At 44.8% G+C, this 14983-nt stretch overlaps 5 protein-coding genes and 1 non-coding gene across 6 annotated transcripts; 2 read left to right on the top strand and 4 right to left on the bottom strand.

The window, feature by feature from the left end:
* Window positions 1-1609: 1609 nt before the first annotated feature.
* LALA0_S05e03202g (LALA0S05e03202g1_1) lies at window positions 1610-3340 on the bottom strand (the record flags this gene model as incomplete). Its single annotated transcript, XM_022772209.1, has 1 exon — window positions 1610-3340. One exon carries the CDS (start codon window positions 3338-3340, stop codon window positions 1610-1612), a length of 1731 nt encoding a protein of 576 aa, XP_022628556.1.
* A 2003-nt stretch (window positions 3341-5343) lies between these two features.
* SVF1 (LALA0S05e03180g1_1) lies at window positions 5344-6567 on the bottom strand (the record flags this gene model as incomplete). The annotated part of the gene is made up of 1 exon (XM_022772208.1): window positions 5344-6567. The coding sequence occupies one exon, from the start codon at window positions 6565-6567 to the stop codon at window positions 5344-5346; it is 1224 nt and encodes a 407-aa protein (XP_022628555.1).
* An 859-nt stretch (window positions 6568-7426) lies between these two features.
* On the top strand, window positions 7427-7498 carry LALA0_S05e03158r. The gene has a single exon. It is a non-coding gene; the product is annotated as a tRNA-Asp (tRNA).
* Window positions 7499-8279: 781 nt separating this feature from the next.
* MRP1 (LALA0S05e03136g1_1) lies at window positions 8280-9206 on the top strand (the record flags this gene model as incomplete). Its single annotated transcript, XM_022772207.1, has 1 exon — window positions 8280-9206. One exon carries the CDS (start codon window positions 8280-8282, stop codon window positions 9204-9206), a length of 927 nt encoding a protein of 308 aa, XP_022628554.1.
* A 306-nt stretch (window positions 9207-9512) lies between these two features.
* Window positions 9513-11497, bottom strand: PAL2 (LALA0S05e03114g1_1; the record flags this gene model as incomplete). The annotated part of the gene is made up of 2 exons (XM_022772206.1): window positions 9513-10602; window positions 11193-11497. The coding sequence occupies 2 exons, from the start codon at window positions 11495-11497 to the stop codon at window positions 9513-9515; spliced, it is 1395 nt and encodes a 464-aa protein (XP_022628553.1).
* Window positions 11498-12193: 696 nt separating this feature from the next.
* SFB3 (LALA0S05e03092g1_1) lies at window positions 12194-14872 on the bottom strand (the record flags this gene model as incomplete). The annotated part of the gene is made up of 1 exon (XM_022772205.1): window positions 12194-14872. The coding sequence occupies one exon, from the start codon at window positions 14870-14872 to the stop codon at window positions 12194-12196; it is 2679 nt and encodes an 892-aa protein (XP_022628552.1).
* Window positions 14873-14983: the final 111 nt, after the last annotated feature.

Here is a 14983-nt window from a genome sequence, read left to right as displayed (position 1 = left end):
ATGTGTATCCACTACAGTCATACCCGCCTCAAGAAAGGTGTACGTCGCCTGACATACACCCATTTCTCTTTTGTTCGTTTATTTAATCCTCAGTCACGTGGTAACGAAATATCCTTCCTAAAGTCACAACCAAATACCCTTCTCACACTTGGTTAGCTGCCCATTATCTTGCTGGCCCGATTCATGATTTTCACCGTAATATTGCGTTGATTAGGCGGCTCCTTTCCTGATTCTTCTTTTGCCTTGGCCACTGATCTGATATCCTGTTACATGGTCTCATGAAAGTTTGCAAAACCCTCGACTGTATTATACGAACTTTCAGAAATGCACTTTCAGAGAGCAGTCCTGACCCTGCTGGGCCTCCTCTAATTTTTCTATTGTCGCTTTCAGTAGCAGCGGCGATGGCTGTGCATTTTTTCAAGAGCGTCGTATACGGAGAGCTTTGCTCGAATGACCATTCGTCAGGCAACATTCCGTATTTAGCAGTTGCTTTTTCAACAGCATTAATCGCATGATTACGGACGCTCGCTACACACCGCATAAACTTCACACTTCCCAAACCCAAGTATAATCTTTGCGCTTTCGAATCAACAACACACTGTACGTTGGGTTTCATCCAATACCCAGCAATGGCCCTCTAATGTGTTCCGTAATACCCCCGTAGCGCACTTCCGCATTTCACTCACGGCATACCTGCGTACCTTGCACCTATTCTCTTCTTGAAGCTACAGTTCAATCTCTGGACAGAAAAGGAAGAGATGACAATTGGGCCCGGTCACCTACCCAATCCTCTAGTCGTTTCCGTCTGCGCGATTCCACTATCGACTGGAGGTGTGACAATACGTAAAACGCGATTTACAGAAAATAAGGTCTCATCACGTGGCCCAGAGACCGGTCACCTTCAAGTATACCCTCAATGACAGATCTGCGCAAGTTAAGTAACGATGTCAGATCACCTAAGTCTTTGACGAGGTCAAGAGATAGTCTTATCTTAGATGTCTTTCAACATGCATGTCCCGGAACCCTAGAAATGAGTTTGTATCTTTTCCAAGCGAATGAATGGCAAAACAGAATCAAACGCTCACACAATTAACAGCCATCTCTGCTTCAACAACAGTTGTCTCGATGGTACACTTGCCAAAACTTATTTCCACCGGTTTCCAAAATATTGTTACCACCAGTGTGTTTGTTTCCCACATATTCCTTAGAGCTTGTACCTGACGTAGAACACATATTTAAATCCTCAATGATCATCACCTTTTCCTAAACATGAAAAATACACCTCTGCACGGTATAAGGTTTGCACGGTTAGCTCTTTGCAACCGCTATTAACGCCAACAGTTGGGCAACAGCGGGGGTCCGCAAGAGCAGTAGTTCGTCTCCATACGCTACGCTACGTTAAACAAAACCTTGATTCTAATAGTCTATGATAATTAAATGATGTTTATATACATCAGGATATACAGATAAAACGGCTTTATACCGATCAAAAAATGCCAAAATATAGTCGTTGAATAGTTCTAGTCATAAATTTCACTTCATTTCAACACAATGCGTTTGATTTTCCAGCTCAGTTAGAAACTGAGTTGAAGCTTTTCATTACCTCAAATTAGAAGTATCTCTTGTACCATGGCAAGTTCATGTCATCGTTTTGCAAATCCTCAGCATGGTAGTCAGCACCTCTTCTAGAGGCAGGAACCCAGTTGGCGGATCTCCATGGCAAAACACCTTCTTGGTACATTTCGTTAACTTCTTCTAGAGTCAAACCCTTGGTCTCAGGAATGAAGAAGAACACATAGAAAACCGAGAACAACATACATCCCATGAAAACGTAACCATAGTAGAAGTTGATGGCAGTGGTGATGAATGGAGTGAAGAAAGAGATCAAAAATCCCCAGATCCAGTTAGAGGCGGAGGCAATAGACATGGCCTTACCCTTGACTCTCAATGGGTATGTTTCGGAGATCAAGACGTAGGCAATTGGAGCCCAGGTGGTGGCGAAACAGAAAATGTAGAAACACGCGAAGACAATCAAACAGTTACCAGCACCCTTGGAAGTGACACTCTTGTTGTTGGCACCGTCAGGGTATAACCTTGTAACACCGACAGAAGCGTAGACAACGTAACATGCCACCATACCAATAGCACCGTAAATCAAACAGTTACGACGACCGAATCTGTCAACAGTGTACAACGATAGAGAGGTACAGAAGAAGTTGACAACACCAAAGACAATAGCAGTTTCAAACGAGTCAGTCATACCAACAGCTTGGAAAATAGTAGTACCGTAGTAAAAGAAGTAGTTGTCACCAGTCAATTGTTGTAGAGACATGATGACGATACCGTTGAGAGTACGTTTCAACATTTGAGGCTTACCGGTGATCAATTCCATCCAGTGAGCTTCACCGGCCATTTTTTCGGCTTCAACACTGGCTTCGATTTGTTCCAATTCAAGAGTGACAACAGCGTCTTCCATCTGGGCCTTGTTAACACGAGCCAAAGAGCGTCTGGCTTCTTCGAGTCTACCGTATTCCACCAAGTAACGAGGAGATTCTGGAACAAAAGACATACCACCAATCATGAATAGAGCCCAGGCGAAACATAGACCTAGAGGGACTCTCCATTGGACAGAGTTGGAGTAGTTTTTAGTACCAAAGTTGGTGCAGTAACCCAAGAAGATACCACCCGTGACCATAAACTGGTAGCACGACACCAGGGTACCTCTCAAATGCTTAGGAGCAACCTCGGAAATCAACATGGGCGACAAGATGGTGATGGCACCAACACCGAGACCGGAGATGATTCTACCAATGAAGTACTGGTACCATTTGTCGATGGAAGCGATCTGGATGATGATACCTACAGCGTAGATAACGACCACAGCCGATAGACCAAGACGACGCCCGTACACCTCACCAAGCTTACCCAAGGCGATACCACCAATGGCACAACCAATGTTGAAGATAGAAACGATCAAACCGGTTCTAACGTTGGACAAGTAGTGATCACCATTGCTTTTCTTCTGGCCAAATCTGCGGATGAAGTCCTTTTGCTGGACGAAACCGGAAATGGTACCGGTATCCCAGCCGAAAACGAAACCACCAAAGGCAACCATGATGCAGCAGATGGAAACAAAGGCAAAGTCACCTTTGCCTTTGTTGGCCAGCTGTTCTTCGGCGTCCTTTTTCAGTTCGTCGATTTCGTCGTGAGAATCCACTCTGTTCGCCTTAGGCTCTGGAGCGTTCATCACGTTCGAGTTGTGCGATCCCTGGTCTTCAGACACACTTTTGGAAGTGAAAATGTCCTGGGAAGGACCCACTTCTGGCGATGCACTGCTCATCGGATATAATAGATTTTAATATAGATAGGAAATACACTAGATGTCAAGAAAAAGAGTAACTGCTTGATTTAAAAGAAGAAACCTATTCCAAGTCGAACGTCACCTGTAAATCCTTGCTTGTGCGATGTCGAATAATAAAATCGTTTCAAAAGGCACCAACTAAATTCACAAATACAGCGGGGTGGACCCAACTGAGATTCTTCTCCACTTATATACAAAAATTCTGGAGCTATTTTGATTTTGTTTTTGACCCAGTTAATTGATTGATAATGACGATGTGAATGAATGTGTGTGCCTCCCGCAGTTTTTTTTCTCGCTCAGCAACCTCTAAGACGGCCCGTCTGTGTCGTCGTTTCTCATCGTGGTCCGTCCTGTGTATTCTTTCTTTACCCCGGTGCTTTTTTCCAAAAATCGTTCGACGTTTTTGGAGCTTTTGCTGACCGCACTGTCTAGGTGTTGCAACGCTTAGTGTTGAGAGTGAACTGAACGCCTTGCTCTTTCCCTTTACATTCCTTTTTGGCACACTCTAGTGTTTTTTTGTCAGACCACTGGGGCTTACACTACCAATACCAACGCTGGTGTTGCTTCCAGTGCTGCTGGATGGTCTTTGCGTTGCGTTCGTGTTACTACAGTCAGTACTGTTTTGGCCAGTAGGAATTTGTGAGTGTGTGGTTGTAGTGGGTCTCTTGCTGGGATTGCTTGCTTGCTTGCTGACTGGCTTCGGGCTAATCATAATAACACCCACGTCATAGCATCCGGAACTTCCTCTCTCACGGCGGTTTCTGAGAGGGTTCGAAAAGTTTTTCCGGATCCGCCAGAGAAGACGCCGCAGGCGGCCTCTGGGCCAGGTACGCACCGGAAAAACTTTTTTCCGAAACGTCACATAGTGGCAAGACCCAACAGCAAAGAAAGAGGGAAAACGACAACATAGGCAGGATGAAGTTGGGTGAGCTGGTAGGAGGGGGAGTGAGTGGGAGTAAGAAGTAGAGAAGGAGAGAGTGTGGGAGTGAATGAATGACACGATATCCCAGTGCTTAATACTTTGGATACGCCGTCAATATGTGCTTTTTTGGTTATTCTGTCGTCCAGCAAGCTCTCTCTGTCGCTGCTTGGCACTACGATGCGAATTAGGTCACTATAGACGATGCCGATGTGTTGTTATTGCTGCTTCACGGTGATTTCTAAGCACACCTTTATCGTCTGCAGGGCCCAAAAAAGGAAAGCGAAGCGGTCTCGGAAGAACATGCGGGAGCGGAAAAACCTCAACCACGGAAGATCCGTTTCGCAGAAACCTCCGCGGACGCCGGATAAACTCAACCAAAAGAAGTGAAGAAGTAAAAATACCAGATAATTAATATCTCCGAGAGCCGGTCACGTGGCACTCGCGGTGTGTGGGTGAAAAGCATACCTATCACAGGTAGCTAGCTATCTTTTTCTTTTCATTGTGTCGCTCGATGGTGATTGCTTGCGAGCCCCCAGTAAGTCCGGCGTCATTGACGATGGAGGAAGGAAGGAAATTTGTTTCTCCGCAGCACCCGAGCAGTGGTAGCTGCTGCTCCAGCAAAAACTTCCTAGCCAGTCTAAAAAAATGTCACGTTCGATTCAGCACGACCCGGATGTCGTCAATCTATTGCTTTGGGGGGATCTGTCCATAATTGCTACCCCAACGCCCGGGGTTCAAGACTAACTAGCTTGATTTCTAAATTACCATTGACGACGACAAGTGGGCCTAGTAGTTATTGCTGAAAAATTGTAGCATTTATGGAATTTCCCGTCGCGTACGCGCGACACAAGCGTTCAAAGTGACAGAATCAATATATTACAAATATTGTAGGCTCTACCTGACACAAGTGCCCTTCAGTGTATACATCTCGAGCACCCAGCCACCTACCGACCTCAATGCTACTCATATCATTACTATTTATTGCATTTCCTATTATTATTAAAAAACAGTAGCCAATTGGTGAACCGCGAGTGTGACTTTATGCTACCCGTCACAGCTATTACTTTTCACTATAAGATTCCTCAGTCACCTCTTCAGCCTCAGAAATAAAAGTGATTTCGCTCCATCCCAAACCCTTCACTGCAGGTTCGTCTCCAACAGTGAGGTCAAAATCGTTAGCATACTGGTAGATGTATGGCTTGGTACCAGCAACACCCGAGACGATATTCTTGACAAAAGTAGGAATTTCTTTCATAACGTCCACTCTTTCAACTAGTTGTTTGAGCGGACCTGAGGCCACACCGGTTACAGGCTTAGCCTTTTCAATATCTGCGTCACTCACATGGGCAGAGACACCGTCAAATTCAACTTCGAGGCCTTGGGGCACGGGCCAGCCAACAGAGTCAACTTTTGGATCCATGTGAGTAATCTTGTTGTCGATACTAACACTGATGACATCGTCTTTACTGCAGAGTATGCCAATCGAGACTGCGGTGTTGGCGTAAGATTTGGGTGTAGTGAACTCCATAAGAACTGCGCTGTGAGATTCAGATTGGAAGTTTAGAAAATTCCAAGATTTGGCTGCATGATGCGGTTTCAAACCTTGTATAGCCATCACAAACATAGAATAAACTGGTTGTTCTTGGGAGAAAACTATGTCTTTGTAACTGGGCTTTTCAGACCCTATGCTTACGTCAACTTTTAGAGATCCATGACACTTGTTTCTGGGCCAGAAAATATGTCTCATGGTACCCCAAGGTTGCTCCAAATTGTCACCGTAGTAAGTGGTACCGTTTTCACCGACTTTAACACCAGGGACTAACCGATCGAAAGTTAAGTCAATGGTGGTGTCTGGCGACACTGAAGCTTTGAACGTAACTTGGGATCCAGCGGCATCCATTTCGATAGCAAGATTGTCAGCATAGAAATTTGGTCCATCAATTCTGAAATTTTCGAGTTTAGTCGAGGTCCATATGTTGAACTCTGGTGTTTGGACATTGTATACTCTGAAGGTTAACTGTGCCGTGGTATGCAACCCGACGATATTGGAGTGAATGACTTGTGCAAATCCGATGTAACCTTGCTTGAGATCTGAAAAATAGAACGTGGCAGTTTCCACGTTGGTGTGACTAGGACTTAGCCAGTTGAAATCTTCTCTTGTCGTTTGATGGAACGGTTGCTTTCCCTTTACCGTTTCGGTCACTGGATGGATAAAATCTTTGCCGTATTCAGGCTCAGCAATACCGGTGACGGCAGAAATACCACCTTGAATCCACTTTAGCATTGAAAAGGCGATTCCAAAGGGGTTTACTTACAAATCGATGAAATTCGAGATCGATGAACTTTAGAAGACCTGTTTGTGACGCTGAGAAACGCTAGAAGGGTCAAAAAAACTGAAGGAAATCGACTAACAGTTCAGTAATATTATCTGTGCTATGATCACACTTTAATAACAACCTAAACTAATCTTTGATGAGAAGTTCTGTGTTTTCAACAAGGAGTGGGATGAGCTTCCCAAATCTGTGTTGTATATTTTTCATTGTGTAGAGGACGCTTCGTTTAGGGTTATATAGCCTTCTGATGTCAGTGCCAAGGAGTACGAGTACGAGTACAACAACGAGTACGTAGGTTGTTGTTGATTTTCCGAATACTGTTTAACGAGGCGAAGACAAGGGCTTGGCCTGTTCGTGATGAGTCGGACTACCAAGACGGTGGCTTTGAACAATGCGTTTTTCAAAGTTAGAAAATTTGATTCTGCTAGCATCCACATCTAAATTAGATCGTTTTTTTAAGCTCAGCTCGAGGCTGATGGTGTGATAGTAGCCATGATCAAAAGTCTTTTGGTGGCTTGGTCTTAAGCGACGCGGCTCATGGTCCTCGCTTCTGGCTCTCTGATCTGCCCATCCCTCAACTGGCACTGAATATATCACTTTTTCACAGTATGTCGTTGGTCTTCGACACGTGACAGAATGATTTCTTGAATAAAACCATCTAAGTTACGGAACCTGAAGAAGCAGTAAACTAGAACATAGTGCCTCGAAGATTTGTAGCAAATACGTGAGTCAGATTGATGCTTTTGAAGTGCGGCTGCTGACTTTCTTAGCTCTCTAAATACTGGCCTAGCACTATACTGTCATCTGTCATCCGCGATAGTTTAGTGGCTAGAATTCGGGCTTGTCGCGCCCGGGACCGGGGTTCAATTCCCCGTCGCGGAGTATTTTTTGGTATTATCTCGGATGCTTAAGATGAACTAGTGTCTGGAATTCACTTTTTGGTAAGCGGGCTCAAAGGGAAGATTCCCAATGTAGTTGAATCACGGTCTTAGTCTCTGGCGATCTAACTTGTTATGCTTGGGCAGCTAATTGAAAATCTACTTCTGATGTAGGTGTTATTCCTATACGCACACAAAAATTATCCCATCATCGAGTTCGCCGTGATTCGATCGAATGTGTGTTATTGAACAGGCTCCCCCTTTTATTTAGAACTTTACCACCAATATCGGATTTCGTTTCTGATCACTCCGTGCCATCGAGTCACTGCCAATGTCGGTGTATATTCCTGCTTTACCACAGCCTGTGCGAATCATAGAGGTCCCACCAAAAATGCAGTAAGACAAGTGTTCTAGAGCGATTGAAACGTACCATGCACTGAAACATGAAAATCTCCCACCTGTGTCCTAAAATTAGGTTCCAATATGTTCAACCACCTACTAAGCAGCACAGACGATTTTTTCTCGCAAGACGTCCTGTTTACGCTCGAAAGCCGCTTACCCCAAACAACTCAAATTACAAACAAGACATCCTCGAGCTTATCGCTTTGCCAATGTTTCGTTAAACATCCCATCCAAATGATGCGAGCACCAAAACTTCATCGAAATGTGTCAGTTTCATACAAAGTGATCTGTTAATAGTCAAAATTTTATATTAAAAGCCTGTCAGTGAATTTCAAGGCGATGATCTGGAGAGACAAAGTAGTTCTTTGAGAGACATCTGCGTCATGTTCGGGACCAAATTGACCCCCAGAACTCTTTCCAGGTCTTACATTACACCCTCACTGGAACATCTCAAAAAGGGTGCTGGTCTCAGTGGTATTTTTTCCGAGAAAGGTCTACAAACAGCATGGTTCGATAGAGCAGAACTGCATACGGAAAAGCTTAATCAATATCTCAGTCATAGCGAAGAAAAGCCTTTGGAAAGTATCGTTCATGGATATGCCAAATCTGCATCGAAACGCGAAGTTTTCAATCAAGCATCACAGCTTTATAATCTAAGATTCGCAATGAGCAGTTTGCATGGCAATGATCTACCATCCATACAAAAACCGGGACCAAAAGTACTTCTAGAGACCCCAAAACTGGAACTCGATTTTAAAAATGATCCCAGGGAAACTGGAAACGCAAGATTGAGCTCTGCACTTGCTTCATCGTTTGGATCTCTGATCGAATTTAGATCTCTACTGCTTAATTCTAACAAAGCTATTGCTGGAGACGGTTTCACTTGGCTTGTAGCCAGAAAGGTCAATACATCTCAAAGAGAATCCTTGGCGTCTGGAAATGTGGAGTTTGACTGGCTTTACGTGTTGAATACTTATAATGCAGGGTCTCCATTCAATTTCAATAAAGTTGGCCATATCAGCGATCTCCAAAGGCAGTTCGAAAAACTAAAACCTGTCGAAGAGGAGGTCGAAGAAGAGAACTCTAACCCGCTGCAAATAAAGTCGGTCCAGGAAGCAAGAGAGTCAGAATCCTATAAATCCGCAACTTACGTCCCGCTCTTGGCTATAGACGCTTCTCCCAAAGCTTGGCTAACGGACTATGGTGTATTTGGTAAAGATTTGTACCTTGAGAGGGTATGGGAATCGATCGAATGGAATATAGTGGAGCAAAGACTTCCCGCTAGAGCTCCAAACTATCAACTGACATAAACGGTGAGTTTTTTCCGAAAGAAAAAAAACCTGAATTTCCTGTATATATAAAATAGACATAGCATGAACTGGATGCTTTTTTTGTAGAGCGCCGCGAGTCCGATATCCAAGGCCGCTCAAATCGTCCTTTTGCTCTTCCATCAACGCAGTAAACGTAGCCCTTTAGCTATGTTGCTGGAAAGATAAAGCATCTCTATGATACACATCACGGTTCCGGAACAGTTGCTTGCAACTATCGCACGATTTTCTTGTCACAGTCACCCGTATACTTGAGTGCCTCCCTGGTGTGTTTATTCATCGCCAAGCTTATGACTTCCTCCCCACTTTCAAACTTTTCACTCTTCTCATGAACTTGTTACCTGAACCAGATTTTTTCGCCGCAGGGTCTACGCGTCCCCCCAAATAGACATCCTCTTCGTCTTGATCGTACTCCAAGTGACCGGAGTGTGTCTTGGTGAGTTGTAGAGGTTCTTTGCCGTTGGTGTATGCTTGGTGAGGATGTAGACGGTTATAGCCGTTTTGAACACCAGTGGCTGGTGCGCCATCTAGAAAGGTTGTGGAGCCGAGACCATCAGTTGTTGGTCCGTGAACGAGTTGCGTTTTGGCCTTGGCATCAAACTGAGTAATTACTCGGCTGTTGGGTTTGATGGCGTCTAAAGTGGCTGTTGAAGAAGTATTCGCTGCTCGATAAGGCCTGGTACCACCGTATAGATAGGTGTCGTCGTCGTCAACAGACTCTTGACCAAAAACCTCTTTCATAGGTGATTTGGCATTGGCAGCCCCCGCAATAGACGAATTAGGACCGTTTGCTGGAAAAGCCATCACAGGAGCGACCTTCTGGTTGCGATTACGATGTGGCGTACACGCATCGAAGGGTCCGTCATGATGAAATGCGCCCCCGAAAAGTCCGGTGACGTCGAGCTTATCGATAGTATCAACATTTTTGGCGAGAGGCTTAGATGAAGACGACGAAGACTTTTTCTTGTCCTTGGAGGATTTGCGTTGGCTTGACGACACTCGAGTGCCACCAGATGACGAAGCTTCACGGCTGCTGCGATGATGTTGATGGTTGCCGTTTGAACGCTCTGAATGGTGGCGATGCGACCGTGACGACGACGAGCTATTATAGTGCGATGAACTTGATTTTTCACGCGGACGAGGGGCGTCTTTCTTTGGGCCCGCAACTTCGTCGTACGAAGGGGGCAAGTCGTCGGAGGGACGAGTTGGTGAGTCGTCCACCGTAGTCTGTTCCAAATACCGGCGTCTCAAACGGTCTTTCTCCTCCTGGGCAGTAGGATACGACGACGACGCAGATGACGAGTCATCTCCACCAGACTGAGGTGTTAGGTCCTCGAGGAATGGATTTTTCGATGATGGTCGTTGGGGCGGTGTCATGCTGTGATATCAAAAAACAAGTTAGTAAAGGGGACTGTCGCGTGCAACAAGTTCGAGCCTGTTTAAAATAGAAGGGGCCTTTGTCGCAATCAAGGGCGAAAAGGGCAGAAACAGATGAGTTTGGAAGGGGGGGATAAGACCTGCTTTCAAAATGTGAATTTCGAGTCTATGTGTCTCTGGGGATTCGCGGGATTGGATCTGTAACGGTCTTGCACGAAAACTGTCAAATAGCAGCTTTATGGTGTACGGTTACATTCCTTCATACCACTGTTTCGAAATTAGATTACGAGGATCCATGTGATAAGGGCGTGATTCTCACATGTGTAAAGACCACGTGACAATCACGCTACAAACACGTGATCTCTCAATTTTTCGTATGCAGTTTCTTGTTCTCATACGTTCTCGTTCTCGTTCTCGTTCTCGTTCTCGTTCTCGTTCTCTCTCTTTCTAACTGAAGAAGACACATCAAATACCGGTATACTTTTCCTGTTCCATCTGTGTCCCTATCTCTCCTAACTCAGTTTCTTCGTCTTGTGCTTCTCTTCTTGCTCCTCCTGTGTATTCTGTGTTGCATTCCATAAAAAAACATACCTTGAACGCACATCAGTCAGACTGCGCGGTGAATCTATGCGTGGTGCAATCATTGGCGGTTCTTCCTCGATGCTGTCTGTAAAACTCAACAATGAAGAGCTTTTGTTGTTGTAAGGCCGCGATCCAGACGCCGTGGACGCATAGGGACTGTGCATCTTATTGGCCGATACCCATTTCTGGAACTCCTCATCACTTTGGTAAATTTGTCTTTCTTGTGTCACAGCCTCCGTGCGAAAAGGATTATTTGTCGATAATCGGCGATTACCCACGGCCACAGAACGGTCTGAGCTGCCAGAACGTAACATTGGTGGGGCAGGCATGTGTGTATATGAGTGTGTATCGAGAGTTTACCGTCAAATGGGTCAATGTCTTGGTGTTTTCTCTTGAAAGCTGTGGGCGCTTAACGCGTTGCCAAATTTGATCCGGGGAAAAAGGGGTATATATAAGCCAAAGCGCTGGGACAACGATATACAGCAATTCTCGCCGAAATGTACTCGAAGCGCTGCTAGTAAAACGCCAAACCACAGCAGTTTAACAACCGTGAATAAGTCAGTTGTAACTGGAGTGTTGTGAGCTGTTGGTTTGCGTTCGAAGCTTAAAAATTGGTAAGCTGAGAAAAATTGATAATTTCGAAAACATGATATCGCAGTATACGAAGAGTCAAAGATGATAATAACATCAAGTCATTTTACACGTAAAAATCTAAAAATAAAAATCAATATCACGTGACGTAACAACGTTCGTTATAAATGATAAATAGTAAACTGTGCATTACTACACTCTGAGTAACACTTATAGGTAGGACCTGACAATAAGTTGAAAACTTGTACTTTGATAGTCATTCTGAGCTTCTTCTCTTGCCTGAGGTATGGTTCGCCTCTGTTACAACATCACTTATCTATTTCTTGAACTTTTGACCCACTTGTTAACCAAGTTTCACTTATTTACAGCAAGTATATCATTCAATGCGTCCCTTCATTTCTTGCAGTGGCCTCCAAACCTCAGAATTGTATAAACTTTTGACCGATGTGTTCGTGTTCGCGAGCATGCGGAATCTTTGTGTAATTGTCGTTGTCCACTCGCGTCTGAATGCGTTTATGCTGCGATACCAAATACTCATCGTAGTTCTCCACCATCTCAATTGACTTGTCTTCACATAACAGCGCTGCCATGGCATGCGCATAGTACACATCCACATGTGGGCGCAACGTGATCAGCGGCAGATATGCGCGTCCCACTATTTGGCGCCAGTACCGCAGGACATTACGAGCCTTCACGTTAATAATGCTATCCACCGCAGGCAATGTGTTGCCCACAAGCACGATATCGGACATTTTTGCATTGGAATCCTGTACGTCCAGAAGGTCACGCAATAAAAGGGTGTTGGTGTTTTCGTTGAACCACAGATACGCCGTTGATCCGTCGAAGATCAAATAGCATCCCCCATCCACTAGCTCCCGGCGAGCAGCACGTACGCTTAAGGATTCTGAGGGTGCCACCTGAAGTAGTAGATCTTGCGCATCTGCAAAAGTAAAATCTGTTTCCTGTAGCAGCTCATGCAACGGCAAAATCTGAGGATACAATTTGTACATCATTTGAGGCAAAGTGCAGGACATCCATTGAAACAAATCAAGCACGCGTGCATTGCCATTTGCGGATCTACTGTTGCTTTTCATCAGCTCAGATTTTTCAAAAGACAGCAAGTAAGCCGCCAGGGTCTTGAGGGAGTCTGGCAAAACCAGCTGGCTCGAAGGCGACCCGGACACTAGACAGCGGTATTGCGTCAAAATGTCACTGACTTTTTCATCGATTGTTTTCCGCATTTGAACGAAATTACAGTCACCCAAAGTCGTGAGCAAGTCATGCACGATTATGCTCACTACAGCGTCTTGATCAACAAATTTGAAAACCTCATTGATGTTCTCGCTGACCGCCCCAGATGTGTTCAAAGTGCGTACTTTCCTTACCCCGTTCAAATCCGTGTAAAGAATCGCACACTGGAAATGAACATCTTCGGAGTTCGCTAGTTGACCCTCATACTTGAAAAGCACGCTCAAGCTGGTGTCTTGGTGAACGACAGGTATTATTGGCTCTCGATTGGTGTTTTCCACCGATTCTGAATAATAGTTGTAGATGGATAACCCAGCGGAACACCGAACCTTCAATTGAGCATTGTAACCAATTGTATGCACAATGCTATGCAGCACATCATTCACAAACGTAAACTCATCTTTATCCAGATTGAAATTAGGATAGTGCTTCAAAAACCCAGAAGTGCTTCTCACGGGTTGTCCCACAGATACCAGGTCAACGAATGCAGAAGCTGCGCAATATAAGTCAACTGAGATGTTAGACTTCAATAAGTCTTTGCCTAGCTTCAAGTAGAAATCATTTTCACAGTTTAAGGTCTTTTTCAAAGCATCCTCTTTTCTCAACCTCAAGTTACCAATGCCATGAGACGGTTTACTTCCCAAGCTGACCAGAATTTTACCACCTTGTCCTTCGGTCACCGTGTCTATCGCTAATTTGGCTGCCTGCAGAGCAGATCCGTAACACGCCTCGAAACGATGCAGAAATTTGTTGTCCTCGATGTGTGCAGTGATCTTACAGAGCGTGTCCTGAATAACGTGCATGGATTCCTCTGGTCTCACAAAAAGTCCAGTGAAGATGGGTAGGAATACGTCCTGAAGATCGCTAACAATATATTCTTGAGCCTGATGGAGCTCTTTCCGCAAATTAAAGAACCGAATCTCATTGTCATACGCCATAATTGCAATTTTGCAATTGGGCTGCTCAGTTGCAATGTGCTCTATGGAAGTTCTGACACCTTCCAGCATCGCTAGAGAGCTTCTGTTCTCATTCGATATTGTGGAAATATCGATCAAAAAAACATAGTGCAGCGGAACGTTGACTTTGGCATGATTGAAGTTGTAAGCTTCAGGAACTAAAAAATCCACACTTCCCTTCAAGAGCTCAGGCCGCTCGTACAGATCTGATCTCGTTCCATTAGAGTTCAATGGCGCAGTATACTCGTCACTCAACTGTGTGCTTACTTTACAGAAATTGCAAATGGCCTTAGAGTCGAAAGTAAAAGAGTAAGCGGGATTGACATACGATCTGCATCTTCTACATCTCAATGGGCCACCTACTTGTGTCACATCAACCTGGGGTACTTCCTCATCAAGACTGGTGCTCGCAAACGGTTGTAAGACTGCTCCCATCGGTAGTTTTGCCGCTGACCGGATCTGCTCATTTTTTGGAATATTATGCATCGTAAGACTCATTTTGCGAGGGTCACTGGAAGCCTGGTCAACACAATAATACTGCGTTGATGCACAGGGCGGAACCGAATCCCTCGAAGTGACAAAAGATTGCTCAAGGTACATCGTTTGATCATCAAGTCTTTGCTTCGGAACGTAATGCGATGTAATTAAACCTGTAGCTTGTCCTGCGAGAACGGGGCTATTTGCGGAAACATCTGCGTTTGCAAAACTTGAAGTGCTCCGTTGACCAGCTAAGGATGGAGACATCGGCCCAGCATTGGCCAAAGACTGTCCTGGACTACCTGCATCGAAATTATGAAAGGCGCGATTTGGTCTTCGTCCGCTCTTTTTCAAACCGCCGGAAACCTGACCTTGATCCAGTTCGAAGCTCGATAGGCTCCTGTTGATGTTCTCCATCAATCAGAAAACGTTTGTTGGCACAGCAGACCGCAGATTGGGCAACAAGCTTGTTGTTGTTCAACTGTTTGTCCAAATCAGATGAGATGAACGAACTGGTACGTTTTATTC

The sequence above is a fragment of the Lachancea lanzarotensis genome, scaffold LALA0S05, assembly GCF_000938715.1.
Source record: "Lachancea lanzarotensis genome assembly LALA0, scaffold LALA0S05, whole genome shotgun sequence".
NCBI lineage: Eukaryota > Fungi > Ascomycota > Saccharomycetes > Saccharomycetales > Saccharomycetaceae > Lachancea > Lachancea lanzarotensis.
The sequence above is the reverse complement of the archived record's forward strand: the minus strand, read 5'-3'. Positions and strand labels throughout refer to the sequence as shown.